This window comes from Pithys albifrons, chromosome 22 (genome assembly GCF_047495875.1).
Source record: "Pithys albifrons albifrons isolate INPA30051 chromosome 22, PitAlb_v1, whole genome shotgun sequence".
Classification (NCBI taxonomy): domain Eukaryota; kingdom Metazoa; phylum Chordata; class Aves; order Passeriformes; family Thamnophilidae; genus Pithys; species Pithys albifrons.
Genome location: NC_092479.1, coordinates 6,333,970 through 6,360,439, shown reverse-complemented (window position 1 = coordinate 6,360,439; position 26,470 = coordinate 6,333,970). Strand labels below are relative to the sequence as shown.

General features: G+C 51.5%; 1 protein-coding gene across 1 annotated transcript; it reads left to right on the top strand.

Annotated features, from left to right (window-relative positions):
- Positions 1-1,817: 1,817 nt before the first annotated feature.
- On the top strand, positions 1,818-26,170 carry VWA1 (von Willebrand factor A domain containing 1). The gene is made up of 7 exons (XM_071575878.1): positions 1,818-2,058; positions 10,288-10,408; positions 15,194-15,757; positions 20,458-20,736; positions 21,268-21,540; positions 23,121-23,390; positions 24,485-26,170. The coding sequence occupies exons 1-7, from the start codon at positions 2,044-2,046 to the stop codon at positions 24,523-24,525; spliced, it is 1,563 nt and encodes a 520-aa protein (XP_071431979.1). The 5' UTR covers positions 1,818-2,043; the 3' UTR covers positions 24,526-26,170.
- The last annotated feature ends 300 nt before the right edge of the window (positions 26,171-26,470 follow it).

Below are 26,470 nucleotides of genomic sequence, written 5' to 3'. Positions count from 1 at the left end.
AACTGGGCTCCAGACACTTAGAAAGCCAGAATAAAACAAAAATGAAGCCCAGAGAGGAAATCAATCAGTCAGAGTGTTTCAGAGCACCAGGGGATTTCAGTTCAGGTTACAGGGAAGGGGTTCACTCAGCCTCCTGACTTACTGCAATACTCCATAACCCACAGAAAAAGAGGAGTAAGGCACAAACCCCTTTTGCCTGGTTGCAATTAAGGATGTCAGGCAGCTGAATAAGGGTGGGAATAATTCTGATATTTTTCCAGTTTGTTCTGGGCATGGCTCTGTGCCTGCCTGTCTAGCTGGGCCAGAGCATTCCTGTCAGCACTTGGCAAATCAGGTTCCCTTGGGATTGCACAGGTACTGTGGGTGGAACTCTCCTCACTGCTTGGTTTCTTGATGAAGAGCCCTTTGTTTCTGGGGCTTTTTGGTGCTTGCCTTGAGCCTTTCACATCTTGCTGCTCCTTGCCATCATTTTAGCCACACCAATGTGGTACCCAAAGGGTGTGATGAGACTTTGAGGTGGTTTTACCAAGATTGCAGTGATGGAGAATGGGGTTTGTTACAACACGTGAGCTGGAAAAACACAGTTGGAGATTTCTTGGAGTAAAAATGTTGCAGCCACAGCATTCCCTTCCCACCAGAAAGCAGTAAAGCCATGTTTGTGCTGAGCCATTTCACTGTAACTCACAGATTCCCACTACCAGTAGTTAAAAGGAAAAGTTGGAGACCAGAAAGTCCCCTTTGTGTCCCAGGAAAGCCTGGAAGGATAGAACTGCAACCCAGAGCTGATGGAGGTTGTTCTGTGTAACAGGAGCTGTTCAGAGCAGATGCATCATCTCCCTGTCCCTCCTGCAAAACCCCATGAACATTCTGGAGACAAGGAAAATTCCCTCCAAAGCCTGGCCAAGTGTTTCTCTGGCACAACACATTTCCATGAGGTCACTGTTGGAGTTCCTCCTGTGTCTGGATCGTTCACAACCAGAAATTAAACACTTTCTATTTGAGCTCATGACCCATCATGTGCAGGATGTTTTACTCTAGTCTACCATGGGACAGAAGTGTCTTTGAATTCCTGCTGGTATCCTCCATATCTTCTCCAGGAAGGATTTAGGGTGCTCCCTGCAGCCTACATGACATGGCTCAGTCTCCAGCTTTCGTGCTCCTTCCAAAACTGCAACACAGGAAAGTGTTGTCATCGCTGATTAACGACCAACTGTAACAAAAGGGATTCCAGGAATCCCTGCACTAAAACTCTGCTTTTTGATCTGCAATCCTGGAACACACTGGATTCCTGTTGGGGTCAGAGGTCTGACATGTGGGGTGAAAACACTTCAATTTTTGCTGTGGAAACTGGAGCAATGGGTGTCTCCTCCCATCCAGCCAGAGACTCATCTGAAGGGCCGGGAGAGAGGAGAGAGGAACCCCCAGAACATCTCCACTGCTTTGGAGATTTGTAGGCAATTCCATGCAAGGGCAGAAGGTTTGCTAGCCAGTGTCCATGATGATGCAAGCAATGACATAAATAGTCCAGGGGCTAGACTGTGAAAAAAGGTACTTTTTTCATTTTCACAGGTTTGTTGTGCATCAATTTTCCTTGTTTACCCCTCTGGGACACATCACGGTCCACATGTCACCTCCTGACCAGCTTGCCATGGGGTCTCCAGAGCTTCTCAGTCACAGAGTTGAGGAAAGAGACACAACATGAGAAGAGAAGAGTCTTTTCTTGGCAGGGTATCACGACAGCAACGTCCCTGACAGGTGCCAGGAAGCAGAGGCAGAACGAGCCCCGTGTGTGGGAGAGCTCTGCAAAACAGGATCTGCCAGATTTCCTCTGCAGGACCAGGGCTCGGGGCAGGCCCCACACCTGGGGCAGCCCAGGGGGAGCACAACCTTCCTGCCACCTCCTGAACAGCAGCAGAACCCCCTGAGATCCCCAGCTGAACGTGCCTGGGGGGGATGGTCCCTCCCTGCCTTTTCTCTGCCCTGTAGCTCACCCATAGAGAAATATCTGCAGCTCTGGTTGGGATTGGAGAGCCAGGAGTGAAAATGGCTGTGGAAGTGGTAAGTATGACTTCATTTCTTGGTTCAGTGGAAGGGGAGAAATAGCTGGACTTGCAAATTATCAGTAAAGAGCAGGATTTGAGCAGAATCATGCACAGAGATGTGGGTCACTGTTAGTGTGAGTGCAGCTGTTGCTCTGTTGTTCTTCCCATATTCTATTTCTTTGAATGTTTAGTGGCATGCCCTGTGACCCATCACATTTTTTTTAGGGGATTTCTAGGACCATTTCTAGGAATTTGCTGCAGTGGCAGATTTCCACATGGCTAATCTCTTTAGCCTAATGGACTTCAATTCCTTTCCAACTTTAGTAATGCTTCTTACTGGATTTGATTTGACTCCTCTTTCCTGCTGAGAAGTGAGGAGTGTAGATGTGGCTCTGCATTCACGTCACCTGCCCCTTCTTTCTTGTCTGAACAAGGGAATTCATCTTGCAGAGGGAGCCTCCATGGAAGGGTGGGGAGCAGAGAGGACATTTCTGTCCAGTAGTGCCACTTATTTTCAGGGGAATATTTGTGCCCTTGTTGTCCTTTCCTCTTTGGGTCAGGCATTACAGCACCCAGCTCTGGAACAAAAGTCTCTTATCCCCAAAATAGATGGGAATTGTTTTGATGGCTTTGCATGCATCGAGTCACCTCTTTCTTTATGGACTTCTGGAATTGCAGCTATTTCCCTGGTCTGCTGTGGGAGGACAAAGGCTGGCAGGGCTTGCAGTGAGGAAGGGATGGCTCTCAGGCTGAGTGTTTCCCAGCAGAACCCTCTGCTCCCTCGGGCTTGTTTAAGCAGCAGCATTTCTGATCTGCCTTTTTCTGACTGTAAACAGCAACTTGGGGATGATGGAGTTTTTTCCCTTATTACTTTCAGATTTCAGAAGCTCATCCTGCCCTCTTAGATCTCAGGGTGGCTCTTTCCAGTAGTGAGTTCAAGGTGGATAATACAGGATTAAGTCCCCCAGTGTTGGCATCAGGGGCAGGGAGGCTCCTGCTGCACTGGGCTGCCCATGGTGGAATTGGTCCCTTCCCACAGAAAGAAGTGACTGTTCAGTCCTTGGAACCCTCCCCAGCCCTCCTCTACCCCTTTAATTGATGAAATTAATGACTGACGTCAAACTGAGGCTGTGATGGTGAGAAAGGGCACATGAGCCTCACCAGCTCCTGAGGTTGGTTTGTGTGGCCTTGCCCAGGGGCAGAGTGTCCTGCTCCACATCCATCCTGTCCCTCCTGAGCTCCAGGAGCCTGCCTGGCTCTGCCCTATGTGCCAGGACAGCCATGGGAAGCTGTGGGGCTGCTGATGGGGTGGGGGAAGGTGGTGGACTGTCCTGTGGTTTGTGTTCAGCTCTGCTGATGTCCAGGTGGGACTTCCCTTCAGCATTTCCTTGTTTATTGTCCCCTCCTGTCTGTGCCTTCTGTGCACCAATGATGGACCCACAAGGCACCTGCATCTCTAGAACTTGCTGAACATGTGGAAAGTGAAGACTCGGTGCCTTAAAGGAGAACCTTGGGGCTGACTTTGAGCTGATGCCAAGCTCTGCCCTCCCTGAGGCTGCCCAGCATGAGGGGGACAATTCCCAAGCATTCCAGGAGCAGGGAGTGAGCTGGCCAAGGTCAGCTGGGCAGGAGGAGCCCTGCTGACAGCACAGGGACTCGTTCCCTCTCCTCCCACTCCCTCCCCAGCTGCCCTGCCGGCTTCTCACAAAAAAGGGGGATTGTTTTCTGTGCTCCAGGCTTTGTTCCTGCTCACATGGGGGTTTTGTCCTATTTCTGAGACGGGGGTAAAAGGCTTCAGATGCAAAGTGAGCCCCCAGCAAAGCCCACCTGAGGGGCAGTGCTGTCATAAACCTTCAAACTGAAGGTCAGAGCCCTCCTGGCAGCCTGGAGCACAGAAATGACTGGAAATCCCTGTCCCAGCCTGGGGCAGTTGTGCTGCTCTGCTGCAGCCACACCAGTGCTGACCCTGTTCCACCCCAGCTCGTCAGTTTTTGGATGGTATTTATTTTCTCTGGTCCCAAAGGCTGCTGGCATGAGGGCAAGGACAGAAAGGCTGCAGGGCTGGGAGTGGAGAGGCTCGAGCTGTCACCTGGGTGTTGAGGCTGATGGAAAATCGGCCTCACTCTGGTCAGAATTCCAGGCTGAGAGCAGAGAGCAGAGCTTGGCCAGCACTGCTGCAGCTGCACTTGGACAGGGGGCCAGGCTGTCCCTCCTGATGGGAACTCCACAGCCACACGCTCTTCCCTTTCCTGTTGTGGCTGGATGGGCTGATGGGTGCTCAGAGACCCATCCATCACTGTCCCTGCCTTGCTTCCCCCCACCCACCTCGCTAAGAGCTCACAGAGTCTGGCAAGGTTGAGACGAGCCTCTAAAAATAGAACACACCTCAAATACAGCTGAGAGGAGCAGGAATTCTCCTGGGGTGTTGCTCTATTCCTGACCATCAGTGGGTTGTGGCTCCAAGGAATGAGCTTGGGAGGGGGAAAAGCCTCTCCTCATGCCATCAGTGCCTGAAAGGTGAGCCAGAAATGGATGGAACAGCAATGTTGTCCAAATGAGCTGCTCAAAGTCATGATGGAGTTAACTGAGCCCTCCAAAACCCACCCAGCAACTAAAAGTCGTGATGGAGTTAACTGAGCCCTCCCAACCCCTCCCAGCATCGTGTATTAGGCTGTAAAACTGCCTAACAATTACTGCTGGCCTTCAAAGAAATTGGGGACAGAAGGTAAAATAAGCAAAACAGATGACAAAGCAGCTTCCTGGGGAGGGAATCCGACACCCTTTGCTTTGGTTGTTTCTTTGCTGGCTCTCCCTGAGACACCCTGCAGACAAACAAGCAGGGAAGGCAGACTCCTCTGTCTCCATGCAGGAGGCTGTCTCTGCCACTCCTTGCTCTTGTGTGTGTCTGCAGGATGCTCTAAATCGTCTTTTCTTTCTCCCAAACTGACATGTTAAGAGCCTACTATTGTTGAGAGAGGCTGAGAGTTCTCAGTGCTGAGATCCTGCTGTTCAGTGGGAAACAGCAGCTTATTGTGGAGGTGGAAGTTCCTCAGGAAACCCAGTTCTAAGGAGATTCTCTTAAATTTGGCATTTCCCAGCTGCCTGGGCTCTCCTAACAGGATAGAGATAAGGGATAAAAGTCAAGCAATAAGGAAAAGGATCCACTCCAAAGAATAGCCTTGGGTTAAAAACTGACCACTAAGCCAGAGCTCACTTGTACTGCTTAGAAGTGGGTCCAATTCTCGGAGCTATTTGGGTTCCTGGCAAGCAAAGGGAGGCTCCAGTTTGGGTCCAGCTGGGAAAAAGGCAGTAAAATCCTGTTTTGTGAAGAAAATTAACCAAGAATCTGAAGTCTTGGAGAATCTCTGCCAGAGATTCTCAGGGACAAACACAGAAGGTTCCCCCCTGCTCAGAGCCATTGAGCTCATGTGCCCAGCTAAATCCAAGGAATTTTTGAGCTGATGGAGAAGCTGGTTCAGCAAGGACACAGGAATCTGAACCAGCCACTCTCCCCAAAGTCCTCCATGTGACCAGGCACCTGTGAAGATTTTAAGACAAGCCTCCCAGTCTCTGGAAGGAGGTGCTGGTCCTAAAGACCTGGTGGGTCTCTGCCAGGGACCATCAATCAGGGGCCCAGCCAGGTTTGTGCCCTCCCTCCTGTGAGTTCCTGGCACTGTGGGGTCAGTTCTTTACATGCAACATTCACCCCCTTATTCATGGCAGCGCTGCCATTGCAAAGCAGGGACTGAGAACACTGTCCTGCCAACACCTCAGCTCTACAAGTCAGTGGTTTGTGCCCACCTGTGCCCTCCTCCTCTGATATTGGGGTTGAGGTCACTGCACAGTGTGTGATTTGGGGGGTCTGTGCTTTGGCACACAACAGGATGGCTGAGCCTGTGTCCTCCCTGTTCCTTTGGAGAAGCAGCATCTCCCCCCTGCTCCTTCTGCTCATCCTGGGCTGAGCTGGAGCTGAGAATGAAACAAAGGGCTCCCTGGCAGCCCCTCCTTGCCAGGGAAGCTGATGCATGTGGACAGCACTGGCATCTCTGCAGAGGGGTGGAGGATTGTTCTGACATCCCAACAGCTCTTAACCAACCTGCTGCACAGCAGGGCAGCCCTCACAGTAACAGGGACAGACAGGGCTGGTGAGCTGAGCTATTTCTGACCCACCTGAAAACAGGAGAGATCCAGAAGCCTCTGAAAGAGCAACGATCCACGTTGTCTTCTGCTGTTTCTCCTGGCTTCCCCCTTTGCTGGTTCACTCTGCTCTAGCTGAGAGCACTTAGGATGAGTCAAAGGAATTACAGCAGCTCCAGGAAGGAGAAAATAAAATCTCTGGGCTTGAGATACTCTGAATTTAGGGTGGAGAGTCTCAGTGGCCTCTGCACTTCACCCCAGAAGTGACTGTATTCTTGTGTGACTTTTTAGGATGATTTGGGATAAAAGAGATCCTCTATAAGCTGGACCTTACCTCACTGTGGAGTCATTCCTAGGCCCTGGTCAACTTCTGAGAAACATAAAACTGGTGAATGCAGCAAGTAAACACATCTATTTTTGTAGTTTGTCTCCCAAGTCAAACAAAAATAAGAGATGACTTGAGGCTGGGGAGTACATGACACACTGTCAGCTGAGAAGTGGCAACACAGGGCTTGATCCTCTGCTGGAAGCCAGGCTGGCATTTCTGGGGTCAGGGAGTTGCAGTTCATGCCCTCTGGCCATGCAGCCTGGAGCTGTGTAGAGGGTTTGTGCCACGTTGGGGCAGTTGGATGAGCTGTGACTGGGCAGTCTGGGGGAACAGCTGGAGCTGCCTGGGGGTGCTGGTGCTGTTCCAGTCCCTCTCAGCATCCTCTGCATCAGAACAGGGCTGAGCTCTGCCCTTCCAGCCCATGAGATGGTACATGCACTCCAGTTGGATCCCTGGCACCTTGGGTATCTTCCCACCTGTGCTGGGCTGCACAAACCTTCCCTGGAGGTGAAGGGCAGGTTTTCACCCTCGTCATCCTCCCAGGGCTTGCGAAGCCGCTTTGCTTCCTTTCCAACCGGGGAATTTCCAAACTGCCATATATAGATCCCCCTGCAAACAAACCCTTCTGTGTTCCCAGCAGCCTGTTTGTTCCAGCTGCAGGGATCTGTCTCCGAGAGGATGTTGCATCTCTTCAGAAATTGTGTATTGTTTACATCCCCAGAATGTCTCAGCAGCTGCAGCACAACCCAACCCCTTCCCAGGGCAGGGCACTGAGGGCTCCACACTCTGTGTGTACCTGCCTGAGCCTCAGCGACATCACAACCAAAATGTGTTTCATTGGGTGGTGGTGGCTTTTATTTGCTTTTTTTGTTTGTTTCCTTCTACAATTCTCTATTGATCCTGAGCTGCTCCATTGCTTGGCACCTCATGGCTTGGATCAGCCTTGGAGAATTTTGGCCAAGCCCCAGGCAGGTGGAAAAGCTGAGCTTTGCAGAGATGGGGAGCTGAGCCTGAGCTGAGATGTGCAGCCAGAGTTTCAGCTCATTTAGGCAGGAGCAAACCTGGAGTGACACCACTGGCTCCAGAGTGCAGGATGCATCCAGGAAAGAATCAGCATGAGCAGGCACCAGGCTTACTGGAAACAGGATTTGCCAATTACTGTGGAGGTTTAAAAATAACCCAAAACTGTGTAAGATCTAATTATTTTCCAGGCTGCTTTTTCCTGCTTCCACCTATCCCAGCAGGACTTACAGGGACATAAAGGCTGAAATCCCTCCAGGCTGCAGGGTGTGAGACTGAGTGGCGTTGGCATTGATAAGCTGACAAAAAGGGAATTATTCTAAGATGAGCAACACTTCCTTGGGAAGTGAGTAATGGAAGGGAATCATCTCCATATATCCACCAGCCCCAGTCAAGGGGCTCTGAATGTGCCTCTAAGAGCCCAGGGAACCAGATGCTGAGCATTTCTAGCTCATTTTCTCAGAACAGGCCATGGGGCAATGGGGCAGAAGGAGGATGGGACTGGAGTGTCTGGGTTAGTTGGTGAGAAGCAAATGGTTTGCAATGGGGCAACATTTGCTGCCTCCAGCTCATCCCTTCCATGTTCCACATCCAGGATCCAAGCAGTGTGAGAACAGCAAGCAGGACATCCACACAAGGATGAGGCTGGACAAGCCTTTCACTCAGCCCGGGTCTGGAAAGCCTTTTGTCTTCTTGGCTGCCACCATGGTCAGTCCAGCAGCACCTAAACTGAATGAAAACCTGTGCAAAAGGAACTGGTGGATTTGCTCAGGGTGGTGGATGAGACCATGATGTGATTTGTTTTTTGTGCTTTCCCTGGCCACATGAAGCTGCAGACTGACAGCTTCACTGCCAGAGTACCTGCTCTTGCTACTGCCTCAGGATCCAGATGTCATCTCTGAGGGGCATCTCAGGGCTATCTCCTCCTCCAGGATTCCTGGGATAACGTTTATCCCAGGCTGTAGGAACCATTGGATGAGGCTGTCACTCACCCAGGGCTGCAGGGGACACATTATAGCACAACCTGATACTGCAGCTCCTTGGGGATGCAGATGGTCCCAGACTGGGAGGGGAACACAAACAACTGCCCAGGAAGTTTAATTAGCTGACTGAACCATCATTACATCTGATTTCTGAGCCCTGTTAGGACTTTCCACTTGGTGGATAAGTTTGGATACAAGTTTTTTCCACCCTGCACACTCCTTGGCCCCGGACTCCTGCTCACTTTTTTGCAATCCCCAGGGGACAGAAGATCAAATTGGAGGAAATATTGCTCGCTGGTTTCATAAATCCCACAAAATTCTGAACATTCCTCCTTTGCAATTTTTCAGCCTGTCCTGTTGGTCACTCCCTGTGTTAAAGAGGTGACGATTGATGAGTCTCTTCATAATTAGGTGTAACTTTCCAGCTTTTTCCTCTACTAGGAACATCTTGGATCTGTCCAGGAGCAGCACATGCAAAAACCTACCAGGAAAAAGGGAAAGGGACTGTTGTCACCTGTACCTGATGAGTAGGAGTCAAAAGCAGATACATGGACAGCAGGACAGCCAAGAGGAGGGAAATTAAGTTTGGTTTGTTTGGTTTGTGCTCTGGCAGATTCTGCTGCACAAAGGGGCACTGAGAGGCTGCACCAGCAAAGGCTGAGCCTGGGGGTCTTTGGTATTTGCTCTCTGCCAAACCCTCAGCCCCTCCATCCAGTAGGATGTTTGTCCCTGGTTCATCTTCAGGTGTGTGAGTCCCCTTTGAGTCAGACTCCCAGACCTGAGGATGGATTTAACACCAAATTGAAGGAGATGATCCATGAGCACTCAGCAGGCTGTTACCTGTATCAGCTGCAATTCCCAGTGTTCCTTCATGCCTTTTCCCATAGGACATATTTAACACCACATTGAAGATGATCCATGAGCACTCAGCAGGCTGTTACCTGTACCAGCTGCAATTCCCAGTGTTCCTTCATACCCTTTCCCATAGGACATATTTAACACCACACTGAAGATGATCCACTTGTGCCAGCTGCAATTCCCAGTGTTCCTTCATACCCTTTCCCAACACTCCCAGCCCGGCAGCAGCTCCTTCCTGCAGGTTCTGCCTCTCTGGGTGACTTCACCAGCCCTTCCCCAGGGCACAGCAGGTCCCTGTGTCCCCCCGTGTGTCCCCCAGCCCGGGCAGGGACACTCTGGGCAGCACTAGGACCTGTGGAATGCTCTGAGAGCCTCCTCCCAGAAGATTAGCCAATATTCCCAGGGCAGGGCAGCTCCCCAGCCTTTCTACTTTTTTCTTTCCTTTATATACGTGGTTTTCCTTCTTCTAGCTCATTCCAGAGCAGAGAGCTTTTGGATTTCTCTGAGCTTTTCTCTCCTTTTCTCCCCCCCTGGTCGCTGGCCCGCTGCCAGTGCCTCGCAGGGCCAAAGTTTTTATCTCCAGGGATATATTTTTCAGCCCAGCCCAGCTGCGCTCAGACTGCAACTGAATCTCGCTCCTGGGGCAGGCTCAGCTCGGGCGAGGAAGAGCAGCAGGGGTGCTGCGTGTGCCTCTCCTCCAGCTATTCCTGTCAAGATGGATTTACGACTCTAAAAGGAGTGGGGAGGGGGGAAGAAGGAGTTGCCTCCAGGAGCCAGAGCTCCCAGCACAGCCCGGCGAGACAGGCGGGGAGGAGCGGCCGGAGCCCAAGGCATGGGCAGCGTGGAAGTGGCACCCCGGGACCTGGTGGATCCCTGTGCATAATATGACTGATGCCAAGCTTTCCATCTGCCTTCACAGAGCCCAGCTGTTGGATTTAAGGTAGTTTGCCCAGGACCAGGCTTTGCCATGTTGGCCAAGGCGGTGCTTTCCCTTGGGCTGTGGCTGCGGTTTGCTGCGGGACAGGACACACCTGAGCGAGGTGAGTGCCTGATTCCCGTTCTGCTTCCCCCACCCCGTTCGATCCCTCCTGCTCCTCAGAGCTTCTCGTCAGACCTTTTCAGAATAAAAGCTGAGGTCCTATTGATGCTTTAGGTGTATCGTTATACTTGTATCTCCCTTTGCTGTCACAACGACAAAACAAACAAACAAACCTGTCTAAAATTGCCTATTAGAGATTTTGTTTGTTTCCAGTAGGGAAAAGGAAACAATTTCAAAAACTTGAAGATTTTAGTGTAATAATATGAAAAAATGCTCACTGTTACCTGTGCACTGAGGGACATGTATTAAGAGAAGCAAAACCAGTGATTAACACTGTCCCTGACTTGTTCTCTTGCTACATTAAGAGAAGCAAAACCAGTAATTAACACTATCCCTGTTTTGTTCTTTTCCTAATCTCTGTAGTTCAGTCATTACAATTCCTCTTTAAAATGCTTTGCCTTGGATACTGTTCATGGAAAACGATTTTGGGTCAGTCCTACCGAACTGACAGTAGGAAAAGGGATATGAGGGAGGTGAATGTCCCACTCCTGCTCCCTGCACTTTGGTGCTGGGCAGAGACTTTCCCACACCGCGGTGGCTGAGCTGGTGAGAGTCATTTTGTGCTGCCTTTTTCCTCCTCACAAGTAGAGAAGGTTCTGTGACTTCAGGGTTGCTGTTGATTGTGGCTGGTTTTCACTGCACCAGGGAAGTGGAATCCAGTGGGAAAGGAAAGTGAACCTCTTGTCTGTGTGGACAGCAGGTCCTGGGACTCAGAGAGCAGCCCAGACTGCCGGGGTCTGATTCTGCTCCTGGAACACAGAGCAGGCTGTGGTTGTGGCTCAGATCCCCTTCCAGGGTGCTGGATTCTGTCCCTCAGTGTCCCTGGCTGCTTCAGGCATTGTCACAGTGCTCAAAGTCCACACAGGCAGCAGTTATTCCTATTGTCCTGCAGCTCTGCTGCCCTGGGAGTGTATGTGGCAGCTTCCCAGCCCAAACAATGCCCAGACCTTCAGGGTATGTGGCACAGCAAGCCATGACATTCCAGAGGGGTTGTGCCTCGCTCCAGAGGCAGAGGACTCTGTGCTGTGCCATGGATGTGCTGCGTTGGCTGAACAGTGACAGGCACCCTCGGGGCAATGAACCTGCTGCTGGGGGAGATGCCCATCCTGCAGCTTGGATGTGGAGCTTCCTCAGCTCCTCTGGGTGCTCCCTAAGGCAGCCCTGAGCAAGCAGCTGGTCTGGGAGGACTCTGGGAATGGGCTGGTGCTTGTCCAGAGGTGCTGTGATGCTGTGCCATGTTGGAGAGGTCGGGATGCATATCCATACCCTGTTTCCTTGGGACCTGATTGAATGTGAAGGATTGTGGCTTCATTCTCAGCTGCAGTGGACAAAGGGAGGAAGCTTCTGGGTGACCAGTGGTGCTTCCACATGATCAAGAATGGATTGTTCAGGAGAAGGGTATTGACTCCATGTACCAAGGCACAAAGTCAAGGTAGAGCATTATACAACCAGTTCCACCACCTTCTCCTTTGGGCTCAGACTCAGATCTCTCTTGTATCAGTGTAAAGTGTGGCCATTTGATAGTTTGGGCTTTGATAATAATTTCATTATTAGACTGTCATTACTGGATTACTCTGGACAAGCATCAGCAGAAAATGATGGGGATGTTGCCATCCTTGTGGGTGCAGTGAGTGAAAAATACAGACATGGCCCATCCATACATGATTTGTAGGGAGCCCTTACTGATCTCTGAAGCACAGCTCAGCATCTGGTGTAATTCCATGAATCCAGAACTCTTGAGGGTCTAAATAAAACAGCAGAGATAATGAAACGCCTGAAATGATCACAAGAGATGGCAGAACAGCTTCCTTCCTGCTGCTGGGATTTGTCTGCAGGGCCATTTCTCAACCCTCAGCCTGAAATCTGTGGCACAGACGAGCTGGAACCTGCACAGGCAGTTTGGGCTTTTAGTCACACGAGTGTGCTGTGCTTGGTGGGGCTCAGCTCCTCAGTCAAGCAGGTGATCAGCCCCTCTCCCCTGGCACAGACCTCTCTGATGTGGTTTGAAGAATAAAACCCTGCTGGGTGGCTCTGGCTGAGGGAGGTGGTGCCTCCCTCCTCCTGCCTCTCACTGTGCTCCAAAGGGGCCGCAGGGAAGCACAGTCCGTGTTCCGCCGCCTCCAAACCTGCCTCCCCTCCGAGCAGAACTTGTTTTTCCTTGCGTGGCCAAACAGTGAGATGAGAAGACAAACGTGGAATGTCAAACACACTTAACCAAGACAGGACATGATCTTTTCTGGCTGTAATTACTCTCCACGAGCTCCAAGCCCCATGTAAATCAGGCGTGTGGCTTGTGTTCAGGTCCCAGCTGAGGGCTCTGCAAGCGGATGTCTCCTGTCAGCATCACAGGGAAGTCTGGCCAGCTGTTTTTCTCCTGGAAAAGCCAACAGGCAGCGCTGGGTCTCCACAGTGACGTGTTGCTCTCATATCAATCCCTTCGAAACACTTTTCTGTGTGACTGAGCCCAGTTTATTGCCCAGTAGAGCCAGCAGGATCCTGCCCTGTGCCCTCCATCGTTCCCAGACTCCAGCAGAGCACAGGGACAGCAGCAATACAGCTCTGCCAAGTTATTCCACGCAAAGACCTGACAGGGAAGCATTCATGGATACCTCTTCCCTCCAAATCCTGCTGGAAGTAAGAAATCCTCATCTGGCACGTTTCCAAGCAGCCAATCATCCTCCTGTCGGCAACGAGGGAACTACCCGAGAGGAGCAGCCGCTTGCGTAAGGCAGGGCTTTACCAGCCTGCACAGCCCCACCCCTGGCACAGCTGGCATGTTTGGGTTGGATGCAGCACAAGGAGCAGGAGGAAGGATGAGGGAATTGAAAACCTGGACCTGAGGGGAAGGACGCTGAGCTGTCCAGTGGCTTTGCAAGCGTTGCCACGCTGACGGTGTAGTGAGAGCCTTTGTCCTGATATTTTTCTTTCTGCTGCCAAAATCTGAATAGGAGGAATTTGTTTCCATCTTCTGCAGGGCTGAAGGTCAGGTAGGGGCGACTCTGATGGCATTTGCATGAAGGATAAGCCTTCTGCTCTGCCCCCAGACAGGCCCTTCAGCTCCACAATGCCCCCTGCCCAGCTGCGGGTTTAGCTGTTGGGTTTGTTAACCAGCTGCTAACCAGTTGTCGTTAACCAATGGTTTCTGCCCTCCAGGCAGAACCTTGTGCTGTCAGGCTGTGGCTTTTCCTAATTAACACATCTATATATGATGGGGAAAACCAGTGTTTCAATGCTAGTGGTGTCATGCCCAGCTCTCTCGGTGCCCCACAGCTGCAGGTCACAGACAGAGGACGTGGCTGTGACTCTCCTTTGATGTTCTTCTCTTCAGAGCAGGTGTTGTTCCACGCTGGTTTGCTCTGGGTGTTCCCCACGCAGGTAGCTCTGGCAGCAGTGGCAGCTCTGCTTGCTCTGCTCCCTGGAGGTGAACTCCCGATCCCCTCCCAGTGCCTGTGCGTGTGACCTTGTTGTTTACTGCCTGTGAGCGATGTCCTCTGGCCATTGATCCCTGCCCTGCCGGGCCAGAAGCTTTCACAGCTGTTTGTTGCAACATTTGGGAAGTGAGTGACGCTCCTCAGACTGGGAGGAGCAGGGAATTCCTCCAGGGAGGTGGCAGTCGTGTTGCCAGGATCTCTCCCTGTGTCCTGCCAGCCAAGTCAGTGGCTTGTACTTCTTCCAACAGAGGGAAAATCATAAAATATGAGTTGGAAGGGACCCATCAAGATCATCCATTCCAACTCCTGGCCCTGCACAGACACCTCAACAATCCTACTTTGTCCCTCAAACACTCCTGGAGCTCTGGCAGCCTTGGGGCCATGCCCACTGCCCTGGGGAGCTTGTTCAGTGCCCACCACCCTCTGGGGGAAGAACCTTTCCGTGATATCCATCCTAAACCTCCCTCCAGAAGCTCACAGGGCCGTGGCTATGTGTGCTTGCCTTGCTTTGTGCAGCCAGAGGCACCAAACAAAGCCCTCCTGGAATGCCACGAGGAGTTCTGGGAAGCAGTGGCAGGACCTGTAGGTCACAGTTCATCTCCACTGCTGATGTGGTGATGAAATTGCAGTTGCTGTGGGCACACAGGAAAGCTCAGTGGACTTCACTTTCATTTTCTGCTCAGCCCTCAGTGCCAGGTCACTGGAGGGAGTGTCTGTGGCACAGGGCTGAGCCGTGCTGGGTCTCGTGGAACTGGCTGTAATCCAGGTGGATTGCAGGTCTCCTGCCTCCTCCTGCTGCTCCAGTTTAGTCAGAAAATCACAGAATGGTTTGGGTTAGAGGGGACCTTAAAGACCATTCAATTCCACCCCCTGCCATGGGCAGTGACACCTTCCACCAGCCCAGGTTGCTCCAAATCCCATCCAGCCTGGCCTTGGACACTCCCAGGGATGGGGCAGCCCCAGCTTCTCTGGGCAACCTGTGCCAGGGCCCTCCCAACCCTCACAGGGAAGAATTTCCTTCTTATATCCAATCTAAACCTACTCTCTGCCAGTTTGAATCCCCCTTGTCCTGTCACCTCTTGTTAATAGTCACCTTCAAGTAACTTTAATGTCCTATTTCTGAAGGTTCCATCTGATTACCGCTGTTGTTCCAGGAGATCTGGTTGTGCCTCTACCAGCTCAGCCAGCACCTCTCACCAAATTCTCAGATTTGGCACAGGACAACCAAGCTTTCCTGTGCAGTTTTGGAGTTCACATCACTCCACTAACACTCTTCTGTCTCCTTTCCCTTGCAGGTCCCCAGCCACCCATTTCCAACACAGAGGGGGACCTCCTCTTCCTGCTGGACAGCTCCGCCAGCGTCTCCCACTATGAGTTTTCCAGGGTCAAGGAATTCATGTGGGACCTTTTGCAACCTTTCACCTTCGGCCCCAAAGATGTCCAGACCAGCATCATCCACATCAGCACCACTCCCACCATGGAGTTCCCTTTCAACCAGTACCTGTCCAGTGGGTCCCTCAGACAGGCGATCCGGGACACGCAGCAGCTCATGGGGGACACCAACACAGGCAAAGCTTTGTCCTATGCCAAGGAGAAGCTCTTCAGTGGTGAGGCTGGAGCACGGCCAGACGTGCCCAAGGTGCTGGTTTGGGTCACAGATGGTTTCTCCACTGATGACATCTTGGAGCCGATGCAGCTGCTGAAGGACATGGGGGTGACGGTGTTCATCGTCAGCACGGGCCGGGGGAACTACCTGGAGCTCTCAGCTGCTGCCAGCCAGCCCCCAGAGAGACACCTGCACTTTGTGGATGTGGATGACCTGCCCATCATCACCAAGGAGCTGCAGGACGGGATCCGAGGTATGGCGGGGGGGGGGTTGTGGTCACTGGAGTTTGTGATGGGGCCGAAGGTGAGTTAAGATGGAAACCCACATGATAATGCAAAGCAGCCCAGAGGGAATCCTTCCAAACACACCTGTGTAAGGGCAGCAGCACAATCTCTCTCCACTGGTTGCCCAAATCAGCCCACCACTAATTTATTAAACACAGCAATTGGTTAATGAAGAGGAGTTAATGCCTGGCTCTGCAAGAATCCTCCAAAACCCCATGGTCCTCCTGACCCACAGCTGCTGCAAACTGAGGAGTTTTCTCCACAGTGCTGCAGGTCCAAGTGTAAACCAAAGCTTTTGGGAGGTCTGGGACAAACATTTCTCTTCCCCTTGGAAGGTGCCATGACTGAGTGGAACAAATTCCCTTCTGCAGAGCCGTTAGTGAATGAACTTGTGTTTGTGAGGAGCTGTTCAGTTGGTAATGAGGGCAGGAGGCTCGGGGAGTGTATTCTCTGGATTCCTTAAAAACCCACAAGCCTTTGAAATGAGTCATGCAGGTCAGGCATCTGCACAATCCCAGCAGAGCACGAAAATGCCTCCACCTGCACAGGCTGTTAACCAAAGGCTGCCCAAACAGGCAACGATTCCACCCCAGCAAGAGGCTGCTGACTGTGGGACTGAGGTGCCTGAGCCCCTGGGACTTGATTTTCATATTCAGGGGGATTTTATGTCCCTAACCCTGTGCCAGCTGATGGAGGTGGAGGACACAAAGATGTTGAATATATACAAAATGGGATGTGTGTGCCTGGGAAAGATTTGATCCTATCAGTTCCCTCAGACTCCTGTCCGGGGTAGATCTGACCTCCCAATGCACCACCAAGGGCTGGCACACGCTGAGACATCCAACTTCTGCTATTCTCTTACCAAGCACAGTTAAGGATGGTGCTTGCTGTCAGCATTAAGACTGTAGGAAAGGAATGTCTTTGCTCCAGAAATCCCTTGTTGTAGCATGTTCCACACCTGTCAGATCCATGGCCTGATTTGGCTGGCACAGCCCTTGGAGGAGCACCCCAGCCCTGACTTGTTGGGCTGAGCAGGCCAAGGGCTGCTTCTGTTTCTCACAGGGTTGTGGTGGTGGCTGTGACAGGGAACAGGCAGCAGATTGGATTTTTCAGTGATCCAGGTTTTTAAAGCATCCAGGAAAGGGTCTGAGGAGGTCCAAAGCCACCCCCTTGGCCAGAGTACAGGCCAAGGGCAGTGTCCCCTGTTGACCTGCACCCTGCACTGCACCCTGGGTGTTCTCTCACAGCCCTGAGTGCCACCACTGTGGGACTGCCCTGACTGCAAAGGAGCCTCCCACATGCCTCTGGATTTGTTTGGAATACTAAGGGAGTTACTATGACTTTGCAGACTTTCCATGGATTTTCTCTCTCAATTGGAAATCCTGATTTAATGCCTTATTTGACTTTTGCTGTGTGAGTTGGTTGGAGCTGGGTTTGATGTCCCAGTAATCCTTTCCACAGAATCCTCCCTGTGCAGCAATTCCTTTCTGTTTCCAACCATGATCATTTGACAAACCACACACAGGGACTGTGTTCTCCCCCAGACACCCCCTTCTCTCCTGTGCATGGGGCAGTACCAACAGCCCCTCTCCTGTACCAACCACCACACAGACCCCCAGATGTTTTGTTTCAGTGGTTATTTAGTTTCTAGAGCATCCTGGATCCAGATGGTGTCAAATAACATCCCAAAATGAGAAATTTGCAGTACAAAATTACCTTGAAGATCATAAGGTGTGCAAGGGTAATAATTACTCTGAGGGCAGCATTCTGTGCATCCACCAGCTCTAAATTCTCCTAGGCTGGGATTTGGATGGAAGGTGAAATTCCCACATGAATCCAAAGATTGGTGCTTTAAGCATTGGTGACATCACCTGGGTTAGCCTTTATAAAGCCACATATGGTCCCCCTTCCCTGCCTGGAGGAGGCAGCCCTCAGTCATCACCCCTTCTGTCCATGGTCCCTGGGACAGCAGGGACAGGCAGGATCCTTGGCAGGCAGCACTGAGGCCTTTCCAACTCTGGAATGGCCCAGACTGGTTTAATTGTCACTGCTATCTCACCTCCATCTCTTGCTACTGTTAAAAAAACAATGAAGCCTTTTGTACAGGCACAAACAAGCTTTGGCAAGAGTTGCTCTCCTCCTTCCACCTCCTTTCCAGGAACAGGGTGTTTGGTGCCTGCTCCACAGATCCCCCACCACAAGGGTCCCTGCCCAGTTGCTGCTGCCCCAGGTGGGCTGAGAACCCTCTGTGGAGCAGTTCAGTCTCCACAGGGAGAGACAAGGGGCACTTGAAGGAGTTGCAGTGATGCTGCCTCGTGGCAGGGCTGCGAGACAGGGACTGTGGGTGGACGTGTGTGCTCACTCCCTCTTTTTCCTTGGCACATGATCCCGACACAACAAGTCTGCAGGATGCAGCAGGCTCCAGCTGCCAGCCAGCCTGGCCATGGCACAGCTGGCTCCTTCCAAGGGGGAAGGAAAGGGATTCAGGCTGGGAAGAAGCTCAGGCTCCTTCCACTGCATCTTATGTATCAGTATGTGCCCAACATTTGGCACTTGGTGCTCTCCTGGGGAAGGACCCTCCAACCCTGTGCAACCAAGGCATTCCTGTGAGGTGACACAGGTTCCGTGCTTGCACCCACTTGTTCTGCACTCAGCCAGCTGAACTGATGATTGCTGACTTGTTTCATCCTTTGGCACCACTTTCTTAGCCAAGTGTTGCAGGAGCCCACGTGCCCAGAGGGCACAGAATGTCAGCCACTTCCCCTGGGTACTCAGGGCAGCACATTTCTGATCTGAAATGAGGTCTGGGAACTTCTAGTGCAGTGAGGGCTTGAGCTGAGTCCTCTGATGTTCTCACTCAACACAGAATATAAGCAGGTGACCAGAGGGAGGGATCTCAGACCCTGAATGCCCACCCTGGTAATGAATGTTCCGTCCCTCCCAGGATCAGAATCCTCCCCCCGCCCCATCAAAGCAGGGAACTAGAGCCATGGAGCAGAACTGCTTTGTCCCAAATCCTGGCTGCAGCTTCTCAGAGAGGGGACCATGTCCCCAGGGCTGGAAAGGTTCACCTGCTGCCTGGCTGCATTTCTTACAGCCCCCTCCCAAAATCAGCAGCATCCGCAGGAGTCTGAGCCTGACCTCAGCAGAGTTCACAGGATGCCAACAAACTTGGGGCCACAGAACAGTGTTTCAAGTCCCCAAGAGGCAGGAGGTGGAAGGGAAGTGTGTCACAACCTGTCTCTGAGTGTCACTAGATGCTGGCTGGGTCTAATACAGGAGATTAATTTGCTGCTTCCCCCTGGGAATGAGGAGGTGCTGGGAAGCACCCCAGGGACATCTCTTTTCTGGGGATTATTGCTCAAGGAATCTGGGTTCTGGCAACGAGGGGCAGAGCTGTTTGTCTCAGACTTCCTGCTTGCTGTCCCTTGGATCTGCCCCATTTATTCCCAGTGTCCCTGAGCCCTGCCTCCAAGCTCACTTCTTTCCATTCCCTGAGCTTTTGGCAGCACTTTTGGCACTGAAAAGCCTTTCCTCTACTCCCTGTTCCTTCGTGGCTTGGCCACTGGTGTGTGTGGGGCTCACAGGGGGGTGCAATGCCCCGGGATCTGCCACCCTCTCCATGCTGTGGGTGGATGGGGTGCTGCTGGCTGGCAAGGTGGGCATGGGAGCAGGCAGGGCACGGAGCAGGGAGCTGTTCCTGCCTGCCTGGGAGAGCCAAAGAACAGCTCAGAGGAAAAACTGAGCCTCTTCTATTTGGTACAGAGAAGTTGGCAGGGCCTCGGAGCAGCTCAGAGCAGGAGGAGGAGAAGCTGATCCTCTCCCAGTTAAAGGACAAGTCTGAGAGTGCCAAGTGACCCCATTTTGCAGGTCTGGGCAGATTTTGTGCCTCCCTTTCCCTCTGTGCAATGGGGAGCCAGATAGAACCACACACAGTACTCTGTGAAGGATTTCAGCATGAGCTGGAGGGTTCTATCCTAATGGTTCAGAGCAAATGCACTTCTTGAAGGTTCAGGGTGCTTCTAGAAATTCTTTCAAAGCAGAAGAATATCTTTATGTCTTCATATGTCACTTCCCTGGCAAAACAATGTGCTGTGTGTTTTTACCCCTCTGGAAGACTAGAGAACAGTGGAATTTTGCCCAGATGGTCTTGGGAGGCCACACATGTGGGAAGGGTCAAGCAGCAGAACTGCTGAGCTCAGAAGAGGTATTTGTGCCTGGCATTTGGGGTCTGAGGCTCAAAGGTAGCGTGAGCCTTGAAGAGAAGCCTCTGTGCAGGGGCAGGGAGAGGTGAGACAGCACAAGAGGGCTCTGAGTGTTGAATGTCAGTGAACAACAGAGCTCTGTGAAAGCCTGTGGGCAGTGACTCGAGCTGGGATGGATTCAGCTGGCTCAGCAATGCTGGGCAGTCCCCAGTTCCTGCCCTTTCTTCCTGGCCACTGGGCACTGGCAGAGAGCAGGGAGGAATGGAGTTCTTTGCACTCTGGGCTGCTTCACACACAGGGCAGGATTCAGTGGTTTGGTTTCCCTGGGAGGTGGTTTCCACAGGGAGCTCAGGATGAGCCACACCTTGGTGACTTCAGGCCACCTGCACCTCCCATCCCGAGGGGCTGGGATTTCAGACACTCCATGTGCTGTGCATTGATTCCTGCTGCTGTTTCTCTTCCAGGGGTTATCCAAGCCAATCGGCTCCATGCAGCCGATGTCACCTCCAGCAGCTTCCGTCTGCTGTGGCCCAAACTCCTCTCCCAAGAAACTGGCTACTACACCCTGGAATATGCCCCAACAGATAATCCAGCCAGGAAGAGGACAAAGCAGGTGTCTGGGGCTCACACCAGCCTCGTGCTAAGCAACCTTGCACCAGAAACCACTTATGAGGTGGCCCTCATTCCTGAATCCAATGTCCACTACTTCCCTCCCCAGACCACAAGGGTCACCACGCTGGCAGGTAAGATGTGCAAGGCTGGAGCAGCTGCCCTGGGAACAAGGAGACAGATCCCTGTCTCCTCCCTGAGGCTGGAGGAGCAGCTGGGGGAGAGCAGTGTTCTGGATGCAGGTGCATCACCAATGGGAACTCTGTGGAAGAGGGAAGGAGCAGAAACCACCCCCCTGTGCAGCCTCACCTGGGCCAGAGAGTAACTCAGCTTTGTGCTGGATAGAGCATGCAAAAGGGTGGCACGCTGAAAACCTAAGCAAAGTCAGGGTGAACTGGCATCTAGTATTAATTTTCTATGTGCAAGAACAGTTCTGGCTGAGCAGTTCTGCCCCCTCTATGCAGCTCAGGTAGAGACACCATTCCCTTAGGGCTGAGTGGGGTTGTGCTGACCTGGATGACTATCAACATCCACTTGATTTTCTCCCAGTTGATTTTCTTCCACCTCCTAAAAGCCAAGTATGGTGCAGGTCAACTGTGCTCCTCTGACAGCATCCCTGTGCCTTGAATTACATCCTCATTCACATCTCTTCTCATTTCTTGCAGAGGAAATAAGCCCAGCTCAGGTTCTCATCTCAGAGTCTGGGCCCCGCAGCTTCCACGTGAGCTGGGCTCCCACCCTGGACAGTGTGATGGGCTATCAGGTCCTATATGGACCCCTCCCAGGGAACTCAGTGAAGGTGCTGGATGTGGATGGGAGGCACAACAGCACTGTGGTGGAGAATCTGGCACCCAACACCACCTACCTGGTGACAGTGACTGCAATCTACAGGTCAGGGAAGGAGAAATCCCTGTCAGCCAAAGCCTGCACCCTGGAAGGTGAGTGGGCAGCAGGGAACTGCCAGCACAGAGAGTGTCTGGAGTGTCCCTGTGTCCTTGCAGGGATCACCTGCCTCTAGGAGAGGCCAGAGAACTCTGAATCCAGGTGGGATGACAGAGGGAAAGCTGCGGTTTGTGAGGAACAGCAGTGAGTGCCTTTGGGATGTAGCTGATGTGTGAGGACTGAAGGGAATCACACACAGTAGGACTGATGTTGCAGGGGGTGCTGATGCTGTTGGTGCAGCACAACCAGAATGGACCTGGAGATCCCTGAATCTCTCTAAAAGAGAAAGAAAAATGCCTTTCCCTCCTCTCTCAATGTCTGTTCTTGGTGTGATTAAGCCCCAGAGGGTTAGAAGTTTAACCAGCAGAAGCTTCTGCCCTGAAAAAATACCTGTAAAGGTACTGCAGGAGGCAAAGTCCTGCTCTTATCAGGACTCAAGAATGAGGAGCTCAGAGAGTGACAGGGCTGAGGGTGTGGGAGGTGACAGCCACTGCCTACTGGTGCCAAAAGTACTTGGTGGTGGTACCAGGACAAAGTTAAGGACTAATTAGGCTGAGCTCCTCCAGTGTGGACATGTAGAGTGATGCTGAGTCTGTACATCCACCAGGTCTAAATTCTCCTAGGCTGGGATTTTGATGGAAGGTGAGATTCCCACATGAATCCAGGGGTTGGTACATTAAACATTGGTAACACCACCAGAGTCAGCCTTTATAAAGCCACGTGTGCCCCCTGTTCCCTGCCTGGAGGAGGCAGCCCTCAGTCATCACCCCTCCTGCCCCTGGGACAGCAGGGACAGACAGGATCCTTGGCAGGCAGAACTGAGGCCTTTCCAACTCTGGAATGGCCCAGACTGGTTGAATTGCCACCTCCATTTACTCCATTTGCTACTGTTAAAAACCAGTGCCCGAGAGCACCTAAAGCCCAGGCTGGCCCAGCGTGAAGGACCTCTCCATACAAACATCCCACAGTGACACACGGATGTCACATGGATGTCACACACAGTGACACAGGGATGACACACGGATGTCACACACAGTGACAGGTATGACACACGGATGTCACATGGATGTCACACACAGTGACACACGGATGTCACAGGGATGTCACACACAGTGACAGGCATGACACACGGATATCACATGGATGTCACACACAGTGACACACGGATGTCACACGGATGTCACACACAGTGACAGGTATGACACACGGATGACACACGGATGTCACACACAGTGACACACGGATGTCACACGGATGTCACACACAGTGACTGGTATGACACACGGATGACACACGGATGTCACACACAGTGACACACGGATGTCACACGGATGTCACACACAGTGACAGGTATGACACACGGATGACACACGGATGTCACACACAGTGACACACGGATGTCACACGGATGTCACACACAGTGACAGGTATGACACACGGATGTCACACGGATGTCACACACAGTGACACACAGATGACACATGAATGTCACAGTGACACACAGATGAGACACGGATGTCACACACAGTGACACAGGGATGTCACACACACTGACACGGGGATCTTCTTTCTCCAGAGCGTTCCAAAGTGAGGCACCTTCGCTTCGAAGCCATGGGCCCCAGCACGGTGAGAGCCTCGTGGGACGCCGCCGACGGGCACGTGCTGGGGTACCGCGTGCGGTGCCGGCGGCACACGGGGCAGCCCTCGGTGCTCAGCGTGGCCCCGGAGGTGCACAGTGTGCTGCTCACGGGGCTGCCCGCGGGCACCACCAACACCGTGTGCGTCAAACCCGTGTACAAGGACCAGCCCGGGCAGCGGCTGTGCCGCACGGTGCACCGGCAGCCAGGTGAGCTGGGCTGGGCTGGGCTGGGCTGGGCTGGGCTGGGCTGGGCTGGGGCAGCTCCCCAGGGCTGAAGGGCAGCAGGAACAAACTCCTTAACAGCACTTGGAAGGTGTTGGAAAGGGCATTCTTTATTCAGCATGCTGGACATTGTGAGGAGAGCTCCTCTAATCCAACTGCTACATGACAAATGGACAGGGCTTTTTATTACACACACTCTTTACAGATTCATTAGCTATTCTGGCTTACTTAATATGTCTTCATTATTTGCTTTACATAGCCACACCCCTATTGGAAGTCCTTTTTTTGGTCCTTCCAGGTCTTCATTGTCTTGCCCTCAGTTCTTGGGCAGCCACAGCATCAAGTGCTTCACCACCACCATTTGTTCTTCATCTTATTTGGATACACAGGGCTTAGTTTACATTTACATGCTGTTTGAGTTACAACCCTTATCTAATTCTCTAGGACTTCTCTAAGATTACACTGTTCCTTATTTGGGTATTCCAGGATACTGTGAGTAAAGTTTCTATTTCTCCCATCAGCACTGAGAGAACCAACACAGAGGAGCCCTCGTGGCTGGAATATTCTGTGCTCATCATCTGCCTTGTCACAGGGTTTTATCTTATCACCAAACTGACCAAACCCGAGCTCTTTGCCCTGTTTTTAGGAGTCAGACTCCTCCTAGTGGAGTATATGGCAGGCAGGAGGAAAAGTGTATGGTGGAGACAGTTCTGGAACAACTTTGGGATAACAAGGGTGGGAATACTGCTAAAAGCTGGCATGGGCATGGGCAGCACTGCTTAAAAGTCATTTGAAACACTGACTACTCTTCACTCTGCCCCGTGGCAGGGACCAGGTCACTATCAAAGGCAGTTACTAAGACACAACACATCTTTCTTCCTTCTGCTGCCCAGAAGCCACTTACTGCCATGGAACATAAAGGGCTTCTTGACAGGATGAAGTGAGGGCTAAACAGAAGCTTTTTCCTGGAAAGAGACTGAAGTGAGAATAAAAATGACCACAGGGGTGAGATCTCTGACTCAGCCAAATTTGGAGAATGGGTGGATAAAGCTGACATTGTATTTCTTGTGTTCTTCCAGCTACAGAGGCCCAGGGGTACAAGCACAGAGAGAGAGCCTGATGGACTGGAGGGAACTGATTCCCAGCAGAACAAGGGATGCTGCTTGGACAAGGACTTGGACAAAAAGGAGGGGCCAGGGGAGGAAAAGGGGAAGCTCAGAGATCATCTCCCAGCCTGAGCTGTCCCTTGGGGTGTCCTGGTGGTCGAGCCCAATGTCCTCAGCCAAGTTCTCCCAAAGCTTCGAGGTTTGGCTGGGCTGGGGGGAACAACCAATCTGACTGAGAGATCCCAAAGCCATACCCTCTTTTATATGAATATGCCCAACAAATAACAAACAGGAGGCAAAGTGATGAACCCTCACTCTTGCTTGCTTGCTGCCTGTTCTCTATTTATTAAACATCGATGCAGATTTATTTTTGCAGCTTCTGAGCATGTTCTGCACTTGACTGTTCACTGCCCTGGCCTTTCCTTCAGGGCACTCTGAGAAAGATTTCCTGTAGCCAGATCCACTCCTGCCACTGAACCTGGAGCCTGAGAGAGCAGGAAACTCCAAACCACGGGAATTTGCTTTGCCAGTTGGTCACTCCAGAGCTCTGAGCCCTCAGCTGAGCTCGAGGAGCAGCAATGAGTCCAGAAAACCCAGACAGCAGGACCCTCTCAAGCACTTATTTTTGTTTCTCCTCCAAACCCCAGTGCAGCCCTGCCTGGGTCAGCACCACTGCACACACCAGATTGGATGAGTCCTGCTGTCAGAGCAGCTACATGGAGATTAATTAGCCTGTTCTGGGACTAATTATGGGCAATAGTCTCCAGCACTATCATTCCTCTGCACTCTGCACACACCTGGCATATCTTTAGTGTCTTGTCTTGAGCTTCCACCTGGTGCAAAGCTTGAGCTACACTTAAAAATCAGTTTTTTTAAGGGAGAAGAGTAAATCTGATTATTTCCTTTTGGCCCCAGGCTTGAATTTGCTGTCACTCTGGAAAAGGGAGCTGGAAAAAAAAAAAAGACAAATTAAATACTTAGTGACAAAGCAACTGGTCTCAAAATTCAGGGCTTAGGGCTCTAAAGAACTGTAAATACTCTGCTGAAACCCAGCTCAGTGGGAACACCCTCCCTCAGTAACACTTGCTCTAGTTTAAACTTCCTGCTTGTTTGTCCTACATGTGGAACTTGCTTTTAAAGCTGTGCTGTTTGTTGGAGAGCCCCATTCAGTGTCACAAACCCCCCATTAGCTCTGCTTTGGACTGCTGAAAACAGCTCCTTGGGGAGCTGAGAGGACCTTTATCCCTGGCCTTGTCTCCTGAGTGCTGAACTCATCATCTGTGGGTTTATGGAGCATTGTCCATGGTCTGTCCTGTACAGGAGGAAGGGGGAGAGGGAGGTGAGTCATTCATTAACTCAATAAGGAGATTTCATATGATTTGTGTCCTCCCTTGGAATGTGCATTTGTGACTGATTAATCTGTGCTGAAGGGATGGGAAAAGCCTCTGGAATCTCTCATGCATTTGTGACTGATTAATCTGTGCTGAAGGGATGGGAAAAGCCTCTGGAATCTCTCATGCAATAAGATGATCTTGTTTGTTCTTGCTGTAGGACAGAATTAAGTTTGCACAACTCCCTGCATAGTTCATTAATACATTAATATGTCATCCCCACGATTGTAACACAGCCTTTTGAACACAATTAAATATAAATACAAGAGCTATTGAATGATCATTTTATTCCTGATGGCAAATCTGTGGAGTGCAGCTTTTGTTCCAAGGGTTGAAAAGCTGAGATTCATAGAATCATAAAAGTTGGGAAGGGCTTCTGAGATCACCCAGTCCAACCATTAAATCATCTTAATTTTGAATGGCTGCAAACTGAGTGTTCTACCCATGACTTTGTGGTCTGAGTTGCATGAAATTTTACCCCCATCCTTCAAAAAATGTGCTGGAAATATGTAAATAGAAATACATCAGTCTGGATAAAGTCCCAGCTCCAGCAAGAATTGTTTTACAA